The sequence below is a fragment of the Arachis hypogaea genome, chromosome 3, assembly GCF_003086295.3.
Source record: "Arachis hypogaea cultivar Tifrunner chromosome 3, arahy.Tifrunner.gnm2.J5K5, whole genome shotgun sequence".
Classification (NCBI taxonomy): Eukaryota; Viridiplantae; Streptophyta; class Magnoliopsida; order Fabales; family Fabaceae; genus Arachis; species Arachis hypogaea.
This window is the reverse complement of record NC_092038.1, coordinates 18,611,099-18,633,669: the sequence shown is the minus strand read 5'-3', so window position 1 is coordinate 18,633,669 and position 22,571 is coordinate 18,611,099. Positions and strand designations below refer to the sequence as shown.

Sequence of the window (22,571 nt, the reverse complement as noted above, 5' to 3'; positions counted from 1 at the left end):
TCGTCTTCCATGATGTCGTCCTCAAGAATAGAGCCTCCGAGTCAGGTATTCACTAATTTAGGATTTGATTTTTGTTCTAATTATTCTTTTGCTCTATTTATTTTTTGTTGTGTCTATTAGGGTTTTTACTTTTTTTTTAATTCTGTTTTAAATTTCTGTTTCTATTATTCTAATTTTTTATGTTCTGTTTGTAAGTTTGTTGTTATAATTTTGATTTTTTAATTTATGTTTTTATGATTCTATTTCTTTGATCATAATTTGTTGTTTTCATTCTAAATTTTGAAAATTTTTATGATTCTGTTATAATTTCACTGTTTTGAATGGATTTACTTTTTCAAAGCTTGAAATCAACTAGCACATTTGGAAAAAACATTTTGGGGAAGGAGATGAAAGGTGGAAGAAATGCAACAGCTGAAATTAACTAGCATTTTTGGTTTTGATTTTGTTGAATTTGTTCTATTCTGATTTTTCTAATTTTATTTGTTTTTTCTAATGCAGTTTGATTCTATTTCTTATTCAATCTCTTCTTGCTTTTTGTTTCCTTCTTGATTTTTTCTTAGTTAGGTTGGTTATTGTTTCATCTGCCTCTACTGTTTTTGCAAAATTGTGAATGATTTTAATTTGTTGAGCTTTTGTTAATGGTGAATTTTATGGAACTTTTTATTGTGGTGCCTACTTGCCAAACTTGTTTTTATAAGTAAGAAATAAAATATATAAAATAAAAGTAAAATATTTAAAATTTATTAAATATTATCTTAGTAAATTGGACACAATGTCATAGACACTATAGCATTCACTTTTGTTAATTTGTCTTAAGAAAAAATAGTTTTTATCTGACTTTGTATTGACTATTAAACTTTTCATGACGTTAATTGTCTTATTGTAATTTTTTGGTCATTGAATCTCATTGTGTCAAGACTATTTTGTTTGTTATTGTGTTGTATAATTTTATGTTAAGATTTTATGAAATAATAGAACAAGTTTTTGGTTGAATTAATTGAAAAACCGAATAAAGTTCGAATCGAATTTAATTAATTTGATTTGGTTGAGATGGTCACTAAAAAATTCAACTAAATTGAACTGTACTATTAATATAAAATTAAATTGAAACTTTTTTTTAAATCAAACCAAATTGCGCTACTAATATCCCTACTTAGTTGTCTAAACCTTTTTATTTTTTGTAATTATGTCCATCAAAAACTAAATTTAAAAATATGTCTAAATAATTTGATTACATGTTTATTTAAAATATAAGCAAATTGTAAGTTATATATTAATAAAAAGATTAAATTTTATTTGTTAAATAAAATTTAAAATTAAAACTAACCCTAATTTCATTCATTTATCCTTAATTTGAAATCCAAGAATAATCTTACAACTTATCTCCATATTGACCATATATGGTTCATCTTCAAACCTCATCATCATGTGTTGATGGTGTTCACTCCCAACACCAATCTCATTCAACTCTTCCACTTGGCACAACCATCACGACCATTGCATACTACCGTCAAAAGGCTTGGATCTTCCACCCGCTTACCCACTATTCTTCTTGCTTCTTTGATTGCCAAAGAACCTCATCACCCATTTTTTGCCCAACGCTGCAAAACTCCCAGATTTGTAAGTGTTAATGGCGTCTACATCTACAAAAAATCTAACCTCGCTTCTTTTCTTTATGAGTTGCTTAATGAAGTGGAGATAAATTTAGATTTTGAAATTGGGAATGATTTTTTTTGTGTGTCTAAACAGTAAACAATGAAAAAGAAGACTGAGAAAAAATAAGCTTTTTTCTGTTGGACAAATGATAACATTAGGTTTGGTTTTAATTTTAAAAATTTGTTCTTAAATTAGTTAATATACAATTTGATATATTTTAATTTTTTAATTAACTTCTTTAGGCTCATTTTAAATTTAGCTTTTAATAGGGGTACAATTGCCAAAAAAAATATTTAGACAACTAAGCATATGAATTAATGTTAATTTCTTCACTTGGTGTATTATTACTTACTAGTGTTAAACCCGTGCGATGCACGGGCTTATATTTTAATTTCACATGATAAATAAAAAATAATATTTTATAATTATAAATTTTTTAAAGTTTAGTATAACATTATCATTGTCATTCTATAATAAACGTATTTAATATGTTATTTTATCTTTATTCAAAGTAAAATACAAATGGAACAGTTTGAAGTTTATAATATTTTTGAGTTATAAAAAAAGAGACCTGAAAAAATAAGAACATATATAACTATAATAGTAGCATGTTAATTTTACACTAAACTTTATATTATAAAACTAATGAAATTTATAAACAACCTAGTATTTTACTAACCTTATTAGAAAAGTAATTGACACATGATGTTGTGTTCCATGTTACACATTTTATTTCAAGTCTGAAAGTATAGTTAATAAATTAGTTATATCTACGACAAATATTTGTATAAAAGTGCTCTCTTATTAATCTCCCGATAAAATACTCTCTCTTGTGTGGATATTATTCCCATTCTTCTATATTATAAACAAATTGATTTGAAAACTCAGCATACGTTAGAGTTTGACCTGCTTCAAATTCTTTGTTAGCCTCCATCCATGTTAAAAACATCATACCATCCATGTTAAGAACATCGTACCTTTCCCTTTCTCTTAATCAATGATTTTCTCAAGATTGTTATTGTCTTTAAAGATGATATTCTGTTTTCTAGGTAAATAAAAGGTTAATCTCATTACTAAATATCATAAGTCAAAGTTCTCCATACAGCCTCCCGTGTAGATAAATACCCACAATCATAAAATTATTTAATCTCATAATACATTTTTTAAATATATTTTATCATTTATATTTTTAATATTAATATATCAATAATAACATTTTAAATAAAAAGATAGAAAAAATATTTATTCACCGAAAATAATTTTTTCCTCAACAAATTAAAATCCTTCCAACACAAAAAAATTAATATTACAAAAATATTTATAACAAAATAAAATTAAAATAACAATCTAAATAGAGAATACTAAAATAAATAAATTTAAATTTATAGAATAAAATCTTGAAATAAATCTAAATAAATAAATTTACATTAAAGTTAATATTAAAATTTTTAGATTTCGTTTTACTCATTTAATACGTGTAACTATTTAAATTAAAAAAAACTAATTATAACTTAAAAAATAACAACAAAAAAATTATACCAAATTATATACATATATATTTTATATTTTAAAATTTAAAAATTAACAAATTTAAAAAATTTTAAACACAATTTATAAATTATCTTTTATTAAAGAAATAGTTACAATTTAAAAATTAATAATTAATTAATTATTTTATTTTATAAAGATAAAACAATGCAAAGTATTTTTTTAAAGTATGGTTATTTTTTATATTTTTGAAATTAATATATCAATAATAATATTTTAAATAAAAAGATAGAAAAAATATTTATTTAAAAAAATAAATTTTTAATAAATTAAAATCTTTCAAGTACAAACAAAATTAATATTATAAAATCTTTTTAACAAAATAAAATTAAAATAATAATTTAAATACAAAATACTAAAATATTCAAATATATAGAATAAAATCTTGAAACAAATTCAAATAAATAAACTTACAATGAAGTTAATATTAAAATTCATAGATTTCATTTTACTCATTTATTATGTGTAAGTGTTTATATTTAAAAAATAATAATTGATTATTCATCATCGATTTCTCTTAGCATATTTATGAATCGAGTCACGAAAGCCTTCTTAACTGAGACATGTATTTTTTTAAAACTTTTTTAAAAAATTTAATTATGAGAAAATAACTTAAAACTAAAAAGTAACAACTTAAACAAATAATAATAATTTATGATTTAAAAGAGTAATTTATAAATAACTTAAAATTTAAAAAAATAATAAACTAAGCAAATAACTTAAAATTTTAAAAATAACCACCTAAGCAAAATAACTTAAAATTTAAAAATAACAACCTAAACAAAACAACTTAAAGAAATAACTTAAGTTTAAAAAATAACAACCTCTTTTAAAGATGACGTTTTATTTCTGTTTTCAAATTTAAGCTCTTATTATTTTGTTTTCGAACTTGTTTCTTACTATTATTTGCTTTTTGTTGTTATCACTTTTAAATTGTTGATTTCATTATTAAACAACTATCTTAATTTTAAAATAATTTATAAATAACTTTGTTTAAATTAGTTCAATAATATTAAGATTTAAATATCTAACTACCTTGTTAATAAATTCGAAAACTAAATCTTTATTGATATTGATATCTAACAATCTAACCAAATAATTTATTATTTTTTTAAAATTAGTTTAATAATACTAAGATTTAAATATCTAACTACCTTGCTAATAAACTCAAAAATTAAATTCTTATTATTATCTAGCAATCTAACCAAATAATCTATTAATTTATAAATAAAATTACAAAAATTTCTAATAACGATATTTAAGAAAATAATCTCGAAACCCAATATAAGAGCGTCACGTCAGCAAAAAGTCTCCCCATTTGTATTCAGTCTAGAGGAAAGATTATTTTAAATTTAAAAAGTAACAATTTAAATAAATAATAAATTATAATTTATAAATAATATTTTTAAAAATTTTAGTGATGATACCTAAGCAAATTATAGTTCAACAATATTAAAAATTAAATATCCAACAACCTAAGAAAGTGTATTTAAAAATTCAAAAGGTAACAACCTAAGTAAATAAAATATGTTATAATTTATAAATAAAAGTTTAAAAGTTTCTAGTGTCGATATTTAAGCAAATAAATTTCTAAACTCAATGTATGAGCACCATGTCAGCATAAGAAGAACTACCTATTTGTATTGCTATTGCTATAAAGATAAAGATACACTTATAAAATGTGTAATATAATATAAAAATATATATTTTTTAAAATAAAAAAATATTTGATTTATTTTATTTATTTAAAAAATCTGTTAAGCATTTTATCGAGAGAATTGTCATAATACTCCAAATTACTTTTTTAATATTTTTTGTCGAAAATTTTAGTTATAAATATATTTTAATCACAAAATATTTTATTTTATGAAATAAATGAGTTCTAATGTCAAAATTCTAGTAAAAAATTTTTAACAAATAATAAAAAGTTTAATTTCACAGTCAATAAATTTAACTAATAGTTAAATTTTTTTTCATTTTTTTAAATAACGAAATTGAAAATGAATAGCTTATAATTAAAAAGAGAAAAAAAGATGAAAGTACCTCTATTGTTATATAGAAACAATGTAAATGGAGTAAAGAGAAAATTTATAAATGTGACAAATGAAAAAATTAAATTTAAAAATCGAAACGGTTAAGAAGTCACTTAATTAGGAATTAGTATTAGAATTTCAAATTTCAAATTTTAAATAGAGTTTGCTAATTAGCTAGTGCAAATTTTAAATTTTTAAATAAAATTTTTTAATTAAATGTTTGTTGTTCATCAAGAATATAGGAATTTGTTAATTTAAGAATGATTTTATTAGTTTCGTCATAAATAGTATCAATCCTATTATTTGTCGATAAAAATAAATAAAATTAAATACAATCTAAAAATTAATAACCTTATAAATTACGTAAATTTAGAAAAAATATTTAAAAAGAGAGAAAAAAATGAAAGTACTTCTATTGTGTAGAAATAATTTAAAAGATAACAATGTAAATTGAGTAAAGAAAAAATTTATAAATGTGGCAAGTAAAAAAATTTAAATTTAAAAATCGAAATGGTTAAGAAGTCACTTAATTAGAAATTAGTATTAGAATTTCAAATTTTAAATTTTTAAATAGAGTTTTTTAATTAGCTAGTATAAATTTTAAATTTTTAAATAAAATTTCCTAAATTAATTCAATTTTGTCGAAACAATATTAGAAATAGAATTAAAGTATAGGAAAATGTCAAATTATTTTTTAAAATAATATAAATAACCTCACATTTTAATAAGATTGATAATTCTATTTACTTTAATATAATCTTTTGTAATTAGCATAGTAAGTTATAAATTATATAAAATTTTAAAAAATATTCTCAAACCTAATTGCTTACTTAAAAATTCAAAAAAAAAGTTTATTCGAATTTAAATTTAAAATTTAAAATATAATACTTTAATTAAAAATTATAATTAGATTTTTTTTAAAATAAGTACACATTAAAAATCAATAACTAACTTAATTGTATCAACAATAATCCATATGAAAAATTTATAACTTTATGACATTAAATACTAAATTAGAAATTAACAGAATATTAACGGTGTGAGTCGAATTAAAAATAAAACCATAAATAATAACCAAATAACTTCAATTTATATTTAAAAAAATTCTAAATTCCAAACATAAAAATCCAAAAGAACCAAAAGAAAAATAACAACTCAAGAAAAGACAATGTTTCCACCAAAACAAACTTAGCATTATTCTATTAGATATACTCTAAAAGGAATTCTAAAACATGTGCATCCAAATTCTCAAGTTTGATCTTCTTGCAAGTTGAGGTATCTCCTTGCACCTTCGAATCTTCTGACTCCAAAGATAGTCGCTTGGTTGGTGTAATAGCATTTTTCAATACTTCAGATTCATCATTGTCCGCAACTTCATTGGAGAATTCAAGCAACAAATTATGTACAAAATACTACGTTAAATTAAAGACTTCCTTCTTACCTTTGATTTTATCTCAATAATATTTTTTAATAAAATAAAGATCTAACTTTGAGAAAACAAACAAACTAAAAATTCATTTTTTGAACAAATACCTTAACACCTACTTTCTCCCCTTCAATGATTGACGAAGCTTTTGAAGTTGGAAGCAAACCACCGGTGTAGTCAACATCCTAAAATTATAATTAGTTATTAATTATTATTTATAAATTAGATACTACTAATAATCAAAGCGGAAAAAATGTTGCATTTCTTTCAAAAATGTTTCCCTTAATAAAAGCGTTTGTTACCTATTAATAATATTAATAAAAATATTCATAAAAAAATAAGTTAAATAATAATTTAAAAAGATGAAAATATCAAAAATTTTTGATTTATAAAAATAAATATATAATTACCCATCATTAATCTTTAATTCAATAATAGTGTACTTGATAAATTTGCCATTCTTTTCAAGAATTCTCTCACTCTTAATTTCAGTAAGATATCCAACAACATTTGAAATTATTCAAAATAAAAAAAATTGTTATCAATAAATTTGTTAAAAATCAAAACACAGCCGACATTATCAATAAAATAAATAAATGTATAAATAAATTATACTTTTTCTAAAACAATAAACTTACCAACTAAGTAGGTGTAATCATACCAATGCATGTATTTTTCTTCTCTAGAATTGATAAACAAAAATCAAAGAACAATTAGATGGGGATAAACAAACAAATTTAAAATATAAATAATATAAATTTAAAATAAAATAAAATAAAAATATTAGTCGAAAACTCATCCATAAAAATATTAGTCAAAAACTCATCTCTTTATCGAACCAAACCATCTCAATTGAGTATGGCAATAGAGAATTTCCGTAATTTGGTAGTGTCCATAACCATATCACTCGTATACGTACACACAAATTGTCGATTGTAGGATTGATGTCAGCAATTTTGTGAATACCAGCCATTAGAATAAGTAGAGAGATTTTGGATATATATATATATATATATATATATATATATATATATATATATATATATATATATATATATATATAAAGAAAGGGATTAATGTACTTTCATTAAATTGTGGTGTTTTACATCTCTCATAACTTATACTTTTATACTTGCATCGTAACTAAATTTTTTTAAATTTGGTTGACTTTAATTTAAAATTTAAAAAATAACAAACTAAGTAAAGCAACCCAAATTTAAAATTTGAAAATAACAACCTAAACAAATAATAATTTAAAAAATCTAAACTAACGTAAATCGTTATAGTAATATTAGTATGTAACAATCGAAGTATAATTAACGTAATTTTTTTAAAACTCTAAATTTTTTTAAAAGAATTTATGTAGCTGCAATTTAAAAAAAATCAACAAAATTTTAAAAAATAATACTAAAAAGAATTAACAGATTTTTAAAAAATAGTGTTAAAATATAGAAAAGAACAATCTAAGTAAAATAATTTAAAATGTAAAAAATAACAACCTAAGTACAATAGTCTAAAATTTAAAAAATAACAACATAAGTAAAACAACCTAAACTTAAAATTTGAAAATAACAACTTAAGCAAATAAAAATTTATGATTTATAAATATAAATCTTAAAATTTCTAGTGACGACACGTCAGCAAATAAACTTCCAAACTCAACGTATGAGCACCACGTCAGCAAATAAGCTCCTCATTTGTATGATTATAAAGATAAAGATTAGCGGTCCATATAATATAAATATTGCATACTTTTTCAAATATTAGGACATGGGAGCAATCACCTAAGTTTATTATTACCCTGTCTTAAAAAAAAATAATGAATTTATTATCCCCACACACAAGACTAAAATATTGGACAGGTAAAGATTTTCGTGAATAGATGTTAGGTGATGATAAAATTTCTGAAATCTTAAGAGATCTTTGTTAGCTCAATAAGAGATCTTAAGTTCATGTTTTGGATATGCAACTGTGTGAAAACTCAAAAGGAATAATTTGAAGAGAACAACTCGAGTTTCAACTAGAAGAAACCTATTGAAATGCCACTTTTGCATTTGAAGAAGCCCATGAAAATCCCATCATTTGTGACCTTATTTTTTGTCGCCTAAGTGTGTCTCTAGCATTGACCTGTCCTGCACATAATTGCATTTCTTCTAAGGCCTTCCCATGCTTGAGGAGAAATTTTGCAAGTGTAACCTCATTCTCACAATCTAGAAACCCATGGATTTTCACCACTTTCAAGTGTTGTAAAAAGGGCTTTAGACTTGGTATTTGAGATTCCCAATATTGCTCTTCCTCCGTGCTTGTCATGTCCCACAAGTCCCTGTTCCATTGCTGAAGTGCATGAAAAATGAAATCAAACTTTGAAAATGTTCTTCAAATGTGAGCAAACATAAAATTATAATGGGAAAGTTTGGGAGTCAATTAGAGTTGTATATTTTAAATCCAAAATATGATTCATCCTTTGAAAATTCATAACCACATTTTGGATAACCAGTTTTCTAAAAGAATTTTAAAATTCATAACCAATTAACCAAAACCAAATTTCATCCTACCATAATTTCAAACTGTTTTCACTCTCGGCAAACACTCTCCTACGCTCAAGTTCTCAGCAAATACGTACTCTCCCCAAGTCTCAATTTTTGTGTTTTTGTTGATTCTCATTTGGGGGACAATGATAATGATAAATGGGTTTTTGGTCAAACTTAAAATTATTTTTGCTTTCTTCTCCTTTAGAATGCCGGATTCATTTCGTGTGTCACATTTGGATTCTTGAACTTGTTCCGTTCAATTGAAGTTTACTGTTTGTGGTAATAAGGAATTAAGGATATGTAGATCGGCGGATCTAGAAATTTTAAATCCTGGGGCAAATATATAACACATGAAACTAACAAATTTCTTCTTTTTATAAACTTATCAAAGTATATAGACTTACATAACATAAAATGTTAAATATTAAATAATTTTTTATTTATTCATTATTAATACTGATATATTAATAGCTACTAACGTAGTTATTAATTTACATTTTTATAAATTAAATACATATAATAATGGTAAGGATGAGATTAATCAAGATAATAAATAGCTTATTTTTTAATCAGAAATTTTTTTATACAAGTTATCGAAATAGCAAAATATGATTTTTATGAATTATATAAGATGAAAGTATTTTAAAAAAATACACTAAACTCTTCATATCCCATTATATATTTTATAGTTCACGTAATAATTATTAATTATTTAATAAAAAAGACAAAAATAAATTTTTGATCTAGTAAAAATATGGCTACCAACAACATCAATAAAGTTTGTTGGTTAAATAGATAAATAGGAAAATAAATAGAAATATAAAATAATTGAACTAATTTTTAATTTGATTTATGTTTGAGAATTAATCGTCAAAATTGAATACAAATTTTTTTTAGTTTACAACTAAATATTAAATTTTAATAAAAAAAATTTAAGAATATAAGCTTCAATTAAATAAAATTTCTAATGGAATGGTATGATAATATTCTATTTTTATTACATTAATTTAATATATATTATACTTTTGGATGAAATTTAATAAAAAGATTTTATTATTGTGTGAGATTAAATTTAATAAAATATGTATTAAATTTAATTTGGTAAAATTTTTACTTTTTAAAAGTAGCTTATATGAAAGCTAACTTTTAAAAGGTAGCTTTTTAAAAACTACCGTACCTGCGTTTGATAAAATCAAATAAAAATTTATTTTTGATAAGTATAAACATCATATTTATGTTTAACAAAATAGCTTTTAAAAATGAAAAAAGACCATAATAAACATATATATAATAAAAAAGTATTATCTTTTTTGGTACCAATAATTAATAAGAATAATTTTGGATATTTGTTATTATATAAGCTCATATTAGACTTTTTAATTTTAATAAGCACGAGCTAACTTTAAAAAAATTTTTCTTAAATGCTTTTAGAAGTACTCCTAATTTTTAAAAGTTGCAGGTATAAACACATAAATTTTTAATTTACTAAATATAAAATGAAGTGCTTGTGCTTTTAAAAAGTACAATCTCCTCTCTAAATGAAAATTTTGATTTTTTTAAGAAAAAACTCAGTTTTCAAATAAAAACCAGAATATTTTTAAAATAAATTTAATTTTGATGTAATATCGGTGTAAAACAGCTTTACATGTGCATCCAATCACATAATATCATATCATAAAAAAATAATTACTATTTTTATTAATTGCATAAATAGTTATCTAAAAAGATGAATAAAATTGTACGATTATATAAAATATTTTATACTATTATTAATGTATTAAAATTATTAAACTCTTTTTAAATTGGTTTTTATTTTTAAAATTAATTTATTAATTTTGTAATTGGTCAATAACCAGTTTTATTAATGAAAACCAATTTAGGTTCTCAATGTAAATCAAATTTTTAGTTAATTAAAATTCGGTTTAATTTTTTTTGTTAACCTTAATAATGTGCAACCCTAGAGTCAATACCTCTCAACCAATATTGTAACTAACATTATTCATCACTTGAAATTGAACATAAAAAAAAATATTCGAACCTCAAATAAAAAATATTTGAAAGTCAAATAAAGTAAAATCAATTTTAAGCTATAGAACTTAGAATTTTTGGTTTAAGGTTTAAAATATAGAGTTTAAAATTTAGAGCAATCAGAGGTAGCAACGGTGGTGGCTGGTGGAAGGGAAACAAAATTGTAGTGTTAGAAAGAATAAAAAAATAATTTCTTAAAAAATGCTTTATATTTTTTTTCCATTTGTTTTATTAAATTTTTTGGCTCACAAATAGTTATTGGTAAAAAATATTGACTACAATATTTGTTTCTTTCTTTGTTGAAAGAAAAAATCTAAGAAATCAACGCAATCAAGTAACTAGCTTTTTAAAAAATTTTAATTTTTAAATTTTAAAAACTAATTTTATGTTTAAAAAACACGCAGTTTTCACCTTCTTCACCTCTTTTCTCTCTCTTTACGTCTCCTCTTTTTCTTTTTCCTCTTTGCGCCGCCTCTTTTTCCGTGTTGCTTCTTCCTTTGTTTCTTTTTCTTCTCGGATCTTCTTTAAAAAATTTTATACAATATTTTATTAGATGTTTCTTCTTATTATATTTTAAATATTTTTTTTATTAGAATTTAAATATTTTTTATTAGAATTTAAATATTTTTTATTATAATTTTAGATGCTTCTTTTTATTTAGTTTTAAATATTTTTTGTTATATTTTAGATGTTTTTTTTTATTTTAAATCTTTTTAAAATCAATAAATAACAAAAAAATCAACACATAAAATCATCAACATCTAAAAGCTCTGAAAAAGCATTTAAAATCATAAATAAAAACAATATCCAAAACCTCCCAAAAAAATTGAATCTACTTCCCTCCAAATACTCAAATAAAAAATCTAAGAGAGATTCAGAATAGGTCATAGAATTTGGGACTTCACAATGACAATGAAGTAATGGTGGTGGAGAAAAACGCACATACAGCAGAAGGAAGCGCATAAATAGCAGAAGGAAGCACTGCGGAAGGAGGCCTTTTTTTGGAAGAAAGACGTGGGAGAGAGAAATGAAGTGATTAGGAATTTTTTATTTAAATAAATCAAAAAATATTTTATTTACTAAAATAAACAATTTTTAAAATTATTACAAAAATATGTAGGATGACTTATCTCGTTTATAGTATAAACGAGATAAATTTACACGTATTTCGTTTACATTGTAAACGAGATAAGGCAGTGTGCATAACACGTGTATATTTCGTTTACCCTGTAAACAAAATAAGACTGGGTGAAGTCTATGTATAGATGCCATTCACAGCGACCTTATAAGCCCCATTTCCAACCTTTTCACAACTTTCTGCTCTCTTCTATCCTTTTCTGACTATATTATTGAGTAAGACGAAGATGACGCACACAGATGCACGTGATCGGACATCAATCGACTGAACGCGACATGGCACGTCGCCAGGACAGCCGACTTCGCGGTTAGTTTGTTATCTTGACATTTATGTTATTTCATATATGTATAGCCATGATTAAGATACTTGCCAAGAACTATAATACAATTTACGATTTAGGTGGCTAACTAATAGGGTATGATTTCAGGAATGTGGTTCTAATTTTTTGTAATTAAATTTTTAAGTATATAAGTATTAATTTAGATATTAAATGCTGTGGTAGGGATATTTCAACCCTTGAAATTAATTTATTAGTTACATGTTTCTCAATTTATTAATTTAGTTATTAACTATTCAAGTAAAAGTTATTTTTTAAGTGAACAATTATATAATTTTGTTTTTATCTAAATTAAATTATTAAGTAAAAATTTGTTAATTAGATTATTAATTACTTTAGTCAATACTTTTATTTTAAGTAATGTATTGTGAAAATGTTATTAATTAACTAGGTAAATATTAAGGGTTAAGTATTCTTTTCGTCCTTAACGTCTTGGGTCAAAATCAAAATCGTCTCCGACATTTTTTTGTTATTAAAATCATCTCCAATGTTACAAAACGTTATAAAATCATCCTTTTTACAAAAAATAATAATACTTTGACAATTTTACCCTTAAAACAAAAATAAAAATAATATAAAAAAAGAATAACCCCACCACACCCCACTCCCAGTCTCTTTGGTCTCTCTCCCCCTTTCACCCCCAAAATTTTACCTTCCTCTTACTTTCAGATCTAACCAAACTCTCAGGTCTCAGCCCCTAACCCTCCTTTCCAAATTTCAACTTCCTTCTTTCTCATTCTTTCGAATCGTCAGTGAGGGGATCTTCCATGAGGGGATCGTCGGTCGTGGGAGATCCGGTGACGCCGCCGCTTCCGATGGCAAGGAAGAAGGCGGCGCCGGCAGCGGAGGAGGATGACGCAAGGAGCAAGTATGGGGAGATGATGGAGATGAAGATGGTGGTGCGGCATAAGGACTTGAAGGAGATCGTGGAAGCCATTAAAGAGAGCTTTGACAAAGCTGCGGTGGCCAGAGATCTGGTCTCTGAGATGCTCCAGATCAGTCAGGCACAACTCGATCGCAGTTTCAAGCAATTGAGGAGTTTCTTCTCTTCTTGTTTGTTTGTTTTGATAATTAGTTGATAATCAATTTTGGCTTTTTTATTTGTTTCATTTGTATGGTTACTGAATTTTTGGACAATTAAGAGGTTAAGTTCATTGGTTCTCCTTGACCATCACTTCTTCTCTGGACCCATTCCTCCCTTGATGAATCATTACTACTGCTACTCATCAACCTGTTTTCGTTGTTCATGTTGTTGTTAAGATGCGCTTGTTGCCTCAGTCCCACTTGGGCGGCAACAAAAACAGCATGATGATGTTGATGAGAAGGGTAGTTTGGAGGTGGTACTTGTTGCAGCATGTTCTGGAAGCTGAGAGTACCTAAAGAAGACGAAGAAGAAGAGACGGGTTGTTGAAAGTTAATGGCAGTAGTTGGAGAGAAGAAAGGGAAGAGATAAGGAAGTGGGGGTGCAGGTGGAGAGGGATGGTTTATTTTTATTTTTTAATATTATTTTTATTAATTGATAAGGATAATTTGGTAAAATAAAATAAAAAAGGACAATTTTATAACATTTTATAACGTTGAGGATGATTTTAATAACAAAAAATGGTTGGGGACGAATTTAATTTTCATCCCAAACCTTAGGGATGAAAACATTACTTAACCCTAAATATTAACATAGAAAGTTTTATAAACATAAATTCAGTTAGTAACTATGTATAAATTTTTGTTAACTAAATGTATATAATAGTTAACTCAGTTTATTATATTAATGCACATATAAAATATTTTTCTAATTGTGATTTTTTTTTTGTCAAAGGCCTCGCTTACTCTGCCTCAGCGAGTGAGTCACACAGAGGCTCTAGGGACATCCACTTGTATCTTGACGGCAATGCACATAGTACTTTATTCAGTCCGATTCGACCACTCGGTATTTAGCACTTCTGCGAATGCAATAGTTCTTCATACCCTGCATCACTGCATCTCTGCTTTTGAATCTGTGGCCAATGCGAAAATTCACACTACCGTTTAGATTGTAATAGTCTTCCCATGTGTTGAAAAACAAAAATTTCTCATGCATCACCTCCAAATCTAATGCATGAGTGACTTGGTACATCTGATAGCACCGGAATCGGGTGGGGGGAGGCAAAACATACCGCACCACTGTCTCCGCTGGCGTCTCTGGTACGAATTTCTCCTCATCATCATCATCTTCATAAGAACCACTCTCATTGCTATCTACAACATACTGTTCGTCGGAGTCTTCATCATCTACGTCCATGTCTTCTACTGGACTAACAACATAAATCGAAGGTGGTGCGAGAGGTGGGTCATCCTGCACAAAAGTCGAGTGGACGGATCCACTGGCACCAAACGTCACCAATCTCGGCAGAAAGTTTCATCACTTGTTCCGCCATGATTCTCCCATGGATGTCAAACGTGAGACGCACATGCTCGTCTCCCTGAAGCCGAAATAGATGAATCTGAAAAACTCCATTTTCCAACGATGCTAGCAACCTATACCCCACCCTTCTGATTCTCTTTTCTTCCTACATCACCAAGGTTACTCAATGTCAGACTCTTCAACTCGGACAAGGAACTTCTTTGCCGAGTGCGCAACAGTAATGGATTATTACACTCAAATATCACTCCATTGTCACTTTTTCTCATACGATAATTGGGATACACACAGACAACCATATATTCGCTATTACTAGATATTTTTGCCTATTTTTTGGAAGAAAAACAGAAAAAAAAGATATGAAATGTGTATGGAGAATGCCAAGAGTTATACATCCTTTTATAGTTGCTAAAAATTTATCTTAATGAATCTCGTTTATACTGTAAACAAGATATATATGTGTCACATGCACTGTCATATATTATTTATAGTGTAAATGAAATACCTATAAACTTATTTCGTTTACATTGTAAACGAGATAAGTCATCCTATGTATTTTCGTAATAATCTTTAAAATTATTTATTTCAGTAAATAAAATATTTTTTAATTTATTTAAATAAAAAATTCAGTGATTAGGGTTTTAGATGATTTTTATTTGTTACTGTACTAATAAAATTAATTTTTTGGGAGTGAATTATATGTTGGATTTGGAGTTTTTTTAATTTTTTTACAACTCAACTAATAGTTGACAGTAATTCACTGGTATCCTAATTGGTTTCCTAGTAAGATTGTTGTTGAAAATGTAATAATAGCATAAAATGTAATTTATTCTAAACTTTTAGTTATGTGCGGTTTACTTTCTAAAATTTTTTAAATGTGTAATTCGATACATAAATTATATACAAAAAGGATTTAATGTTAAGAGTTAGAGGGTCAATTGGCAATTTTAAAAGCTAAGATCAGAGGATGAAACAGCGCAGCACATGAATAAAAAATGTGAGGGTAAAATATATTTTACCCATAAATAAATTCAAGGTGCAACTTACTTTTCTTTCAATCTGGAAATCGTTAATGATCTTGAGAATTAGAGTGTGGAGTGTAGGAGAGCTCCTGAATAGGCATGCTAATCCTTGAACATTACTTTTGTTGAAACCAGTATGCAGCTCTAATGATTTAAGACTATAAAATGGCTGAATAAAGAATTTATTATTTGATAGAACCTGAAATTGAAAGCGAGGGGGAAAGTTGTTAAATCTATTTTCACTTTCAAAAGAGAAATACACGAGCGAATAAGAGTAAAATTATTATCATGTACTACCAGATTTTTATATCTATTAGATTTTGCTCATGATATATATTCTCTAAGAAAACAAAGTTTAAGAAAAAAAAAGACTTAAAAATTAGGAAGTAGTCAATTTTTTAGTTATAAGATATTGATAATTAATAGAATAAACTACTAATACTATTAAAAAAATTTTACTGTTGATAAAATAATTCTAAAAAACTGAAACTAATTTATATTTTACAACCTCTAAAAGATGACAATTATTTAATATAGTGGTTCAATCATCAACTTGAATCTAATTTCATTGTTATCTATGGTTATTTAGCATGTTAAATCTTAATACTAATATATTTGTGTGATAAACGAACTTTGATTGACCTTAATGTTCCAAAAGAAACCCCTAATCTCTCAACTCTTATAGATTTTCAATTTTTCCCAACACATTGAACTATTCTGTCAAATATTTGATGACAACTTTCGAAGGTCATCATATTAATTTTTTTAACTATGTTATATATATACTAAAAATTAATTATTAATATAAAATACATATTAAAATATGAAATATATATTAAAAATAAATTAAATAATATATATTTATACATAAATATATTATAATTAATTTTTAGTGTGTATATAATATTTTTATATTTTTTAATATTATTTCTTTTATTAAAAAAATCAACATCTTTTAAAAGTCGAAATAATCTAATCTTAAGATAAATGTTAGAGAATTATTAGAATTTATTATTTTTAATATTTTTTAAAAATTATTTTGACAACCATAAAATCTTTCTAAGAACTATTTGACTAGTATACTCTTTCACTAGTTTGTTCTATAACTTGAAATAGGAAAATATATTGGCATGCCTTTGTAAATTAACATCTCAACAAACTACCAATATAACAATGAGAATGGAATTTCATATTTGATAGCAACCATTAATTATTCCTATGCACGCATGACTTGAACTACTTTACCTCAATGGTTTGGCTTTCAAGAGTCAAGGAACGAGCATGAGAGAGTCCAGACAAAAAATTATTCACACTTTGAAGCTTACCAATACTAACATCCTCATTCAGTATGAAGAAACCAACTGAAGCATCACCACAGAACAACGAAAATGAATTCGACGAGGACTGATGATGATTTTGATGATAATGATCCTCAAACATACTAATATCTGTAACCGCATTATAGTGCCAAACCAAATTTTGAAGCTTCGGCGCACTAATTCTCACCCAACTCTTTTCACTATACGCGTCAAAACAACTCGCCACCTTCAAATTCTCGAGCTTCGCACACGAGATATCCAACCCTTGTAACTGAAAACATTTCTGTAAACTGAAATCTTCAAGAGCCTTGCAGCCAACACGGAGGTATTTCAAACCGAAACACATGTCCAGGTGCAAATTCTTGAGGAGAGGAAACGATGATTCGGAGAATAAATCAGAGAGAAAAGGCTGATTATACAGAATTACTAGCGATAACGAGAGTGTTTGCAAAGACTGGAAACCGTCCCTCATGATAGAGGACGGTGGGAGACGAAATCCGGACTTCAATTTTAACACTTTTAAGGATTGGCTGCCGATGACGCAGCGAGGGAAGTTGAAATAATCATCTGTAACGACTTCCGTTGCGACCTCAACGTCCAGTTCTTTGACGTTGTGACGGATGGCGCTTCGGATCAGGTTGTTGAGCCTTGAGAAGCTTAAACGGGCGCGAAAACAGAGGACTCTGATGTCGGAATTCTTCTCGCGGATCGAGAAAACTTGCGTGATGAAATCCGGCTTTCTCGAGGAGGCAGAGTGGCGGTTGACGGTTGAGAATTTGTAACGGTTTTTTGTTGTCGGCGGGGAGATTGTGAAAGGGCTGATGGTGGTGAAATCGAGATCTGGAAACGTTGTCCAGAGGAATCTCCACCTCTTTGAAAGAACACTCATCTGTGCAATGCATTTGATGGGAAGGAGGAAGAGAATGCGGTGAAGAATCGCGTCAGGGAGATCACTGATCCTATCAATGGCCCTCTTTTTGTTAGCGCCTTTCGCTGTCGTTTGATTCCGATGAGCAATCTTCTTGCGCTTTGTGGATCGTGTTTCCATTGCGGATCTTTTCTTGACTTGCTTGCTCTAATTTGGTTTGCGTTATGAAACACATGCAGCAATAATAATAATGTAGGAGCAGTTTTTGTTCTTTTGGTTCTTCGTGTTTTCGTTGATTGTTAGATTTTGAAAATTTCAAAAGTAAACACAGTTAATTAGGAGAGTTTGTTTGAGATCTGGAAAATGAAACTGTTATCTACGTAGTGAGTGAAGAATCACAAATTCTATCAAATTAGTCTGAAGACTCGGACCTAAAAACATATTTAGAATAATGGTATATACACAATTTTTTTCTACATATTTTTATAAGAAGTAAAAGAAGATAAAAAATTTATTTTATTTTAAGAAGAGTGTTAGGAATCAGTAAATTTTGTGATTTTTAGTCATCAATTAGTTATTGTAGATGTTTTTAATGGTATGAGATTTCATCTAATGATGTGGGATTACTCACTTTTCTTTTACTAATTAAGTGCTAGCCAAATTTTAATAAAAATGTCTGTCTTTCAACTTGCTCTTCTTTTAATATAAAAAACTAAAAGAGTATATCAAAAAAATGTATAAAGAAGTGTTATAAATATTATTTCTCAATGATAAAAAAAATATAAACTAAAATTGCTAGGTTATATGGTTTTGTTTGTGCATCTTATTAAAAAAAAAGGCCACGCCATTCAATAATTTTTAGCTATATAGCATATATAACACAATTAATGTGTAGATTTTTTTTATCACATGAAGAATGTGTTATTTATTCTCAATGAATACTAAGAATAACAAGATGTTATCGATTTTTGTTATAACTCCATGTGACAACAAGATCAATCGAGTAAATTTTTATAATGATGCATGATATTTATATAATTACTTGATTTTGTCTTTAAGATTTCAATTTTTTTTATAGTCTTTGAGATAGAGTTTGAGATACCATAGTAGTTTCTATTATTATTTCTAGTGCCGAGTCAGCGTTTAGAGTATTGATATAGCCATCTTGTACCACGCTGGACAGCCCCAAAACGACGTCATTTTGGTTTGGCATCCAATCTTGGCCAAAATAATGTCGTTTGGAGGTTTTTTTGCTAAAAAATAAATTGTGATCAAATACAAACATTCGTCTTTCTTTTCCACTTTCACTCTTCTTCTTCTTTCTTTTTTCATCAACGACGCTACTTTAGGGCTTGGTTCCTCACGATGACTACGACGACGTTGAAGAACCGAATGATATTATCTGCTCCTCAGTTGAAAGGTTAGTGTGGCTCCAACATCTTTGACAGTGAAAGTATAACTCAAAATTTTTTTCGGCAACGAAGTAATGCTTCTTTCATGTAATCGTGGTGTGACTATTGTTTGAAAACTTTATTTTTATTTGTTCTTTTTTGTTACTAGGGTTTAATTGTGTTATTGCTAAGTTGGGGTTTATGCACTGTCTTTTTAATGAAACAAGGGCAAAGTGCATAGACTAGAGTAATATGGTTTATTTGGTTTGTGATATTGTTACATTATTGTAAATAGCCAAGAAGTTCAATCGTTTTTACTATTATTGGATTTTGGAGTAACCATTGTAGAAATATTTGCATATAGATGAGCTATTGGACATCATGTTTTACCACGGCGGTAGTTTAAAAAAAATGAAGAAGTGGTTTTGGTTTCTTCACCAAATCGATAATAAGAGCTGTCTCGATGATCTAGATGTAGACACCTTGGATGTGTTCTATGTAAAAAACTATTATAAGGAGCTTGGTTACAGTGAAATAAAGCATTGATGGTAGCATGATCTTGGTCTAAGAAACTTGAATAGTGACAAAGAGCTAATTGAAATGGTGAGATGTGGTAAGAAGAATGTAGGGGTAGTTGACATATATTTTGAGCATAGTATATCAGTTTTATAGATATTAAAATGCGCCTTATGACGTTCTACAGATCCATCAGAGTTGTATTTCACTTTGAAAACCCATTTGCATCCTATAGCTTTCTTCCCAGGTGGCAAAGAGGTGATCTTCTAAGTCTTGCTATCATTAAGTGAATCAAGTTAAGATTTAATAGCCTTTTTTCAATAAGGTTGAGACATAGCCTTCTCATAGTGCTTGGATTCATTATTTGTGGACAATACAATCGAAAATACTCTATGATTTTTAGAAAGTTTCTCATATGAGAAAAAAATAGAAAGAGGATACTTGCAGTGGGCGTTGACGGATGTAACACCTTACCACACAGATTCTTATGCTTAGGTCATAAGACAGAGGTGGCGAGGTATTACGACCTCTAAAAACAAAATTTAGTACATATAATAGTGTGAAAAATGTTTATAACTAGGAGCCTTTGAAGAAAAAGGGGTAAATCAAAACCGATAAAACCGAAAAGCGCAACACTCCGATTGATAACGTAAACAAACATATAAAGAGTAAGCTAACGCGAAGAGATATACAAAAGAGTGCCAAAATACATATATCAAGACTTGGGACTCGGTTTGCGAAGATAACCGGTCCGAACATATAAGTATACATACACATTTAAAGGAACTATCCAAAAGACAGTATAAGAGGAGATAATACAAAACACACACACACACACACACACACACACACACACACACACACACACACACAGTGGAGAATATGGTATCTAAACATGTATATAAGACCAAAATGAAATTCCAAGAGCTAAAGATCTCCGCCAAAATAGAAGCCTCCAGAATGCCTCAGCGAGGAGCCTCACGTCCTGCATCTGAAAACCACAAAATTCGCATGGGTGAGAGCCGGAGGTTCTCAGCATGGTAACAGTGCCCAAATATCTAACATGTAATATCCTAGGAAAGCCGAAGGCAATCCTACAACTTCCAGATTATAACCAAAACGTATAAACATACTAAACCATGAAAATGAAAACAGGCGACTAACTTAAGGATCTTCGGTTTAACTATATATTCCCTTTCCAAATCCTGCGAACCTCCCAACTGCCAACAGTAATGGAGATGCAAGCACAAGTATATCAAGCAAGGAATGCACAAGTAGGAAGTAGATAAGGCAATTAGGCAATTAGCAAGTAATGATGCAATCAATTAGGCATTCCAAACAAATCACATATAATGCATATGAGCATGCCTATCCTAGTGGCTGATGAGTCTCATCTGTCAGTTATAAAACCAACCCGACAAGTCCTGGTAACTAACCATTGGACTGTCCCTCTATCGTGCATCCTCAACTCGAGTTATCTCATAATATAAACATAATATATATCCAACACCCTCACTGGTGTATATTTAGGGGGGCAAGCTCATCCGGAACTTTCACAGTGTCCGGCCACACTTACGATATAGGGTCAGCAGAGTATTGGGTCTCCACCTGGAGCACGTGATGGCTAGCCACTGCTTTTACCCAGAGAAACTCGTATCTCAGATAGGTGGAGTGCAACAATCATAATATTCAACAATTCAGCATATATGCATTTAATCACAGCCATACATTAACATTCATCTCAGCCATCTAGCTTACAAATCATAATTTCATACTCAGCCATAATCATCATCACACACAGCCATTCAGCTCATATCAAATACATCACCCCACCATCCTCCTCAACAACTCCTTTCATCATCTTTCATCATAACTCATCACAACATCCCCTTTCTTCATCCAAGTTATCCCCCTTTAGCTTCCTCTCACTCACTAGGCATTTTATATCAATTAAGATTTAAGTGATGAAATTGGGGGTTTATAAGTGTGGAACAACATCTCAGAAGGTTACAAGCTTGTTAAGAATGTGAAAGATTGAAAACAAAAGCTTTAGAAGAGAACTGGGTCACGCACAGGGGTGTGCTGTGCGTGGGCATGTCCCAATGTATTTTCAGAAAGTGTGCGTGCGCACAGGCTTGTGCGTACACACAGAAAGTTAAATTCCCAAGGTTGAGTGTGCACACAAGGTGTGCTAGTGCCATCAACAGATTGACATTCCCGACGTGTGCGTGCGCACAGCTCGCAAACCTTCATTGGTTGTGTGTGTGCACAGGGCGTGCTAGTGCTTCCATCAGTAGCCCTGTCCCCGCGTGTGCGTATGCATAGGGCTGTGCGTGTGCACAGGCTCAAAATTCCACGGG

General features: G+C 27.9%; 1 protein-coding gene across 1 annotated transcript; it reads right to left on the bottom strand.

Annotated features, from left to right (window-relative positions):
- Positions 1-8,532: 8,532 nt before the first annotated feature.
- On the bottom strand, positions 8,533-18,703 carry LOC114927451 (putative F-box/FBD/LRR-repeat protein At4g03220). The gene is made up of 3 exons (XM_029297377.2): positions 17,363-18,703; positions 16,143-16,316; positions 8,533-8,997 (listed from the first exon to the last, which is right to left on the bottom strand). The coding sequence occupies exons 1-3, from the start codon at positions 18,482-18,484 to the stop codon at positions 8,695-8,697; spliced, it is 1,599 nt and encodes a 532-aa protein (XP_029153210.1). The 5' UTR covers positions 18,485-18,703; the 3' UTR covers positions 8,533-8,694.
- Between the last annotated feature and the right edge of the window lie 3,868 nt (positions 18,704-22,571).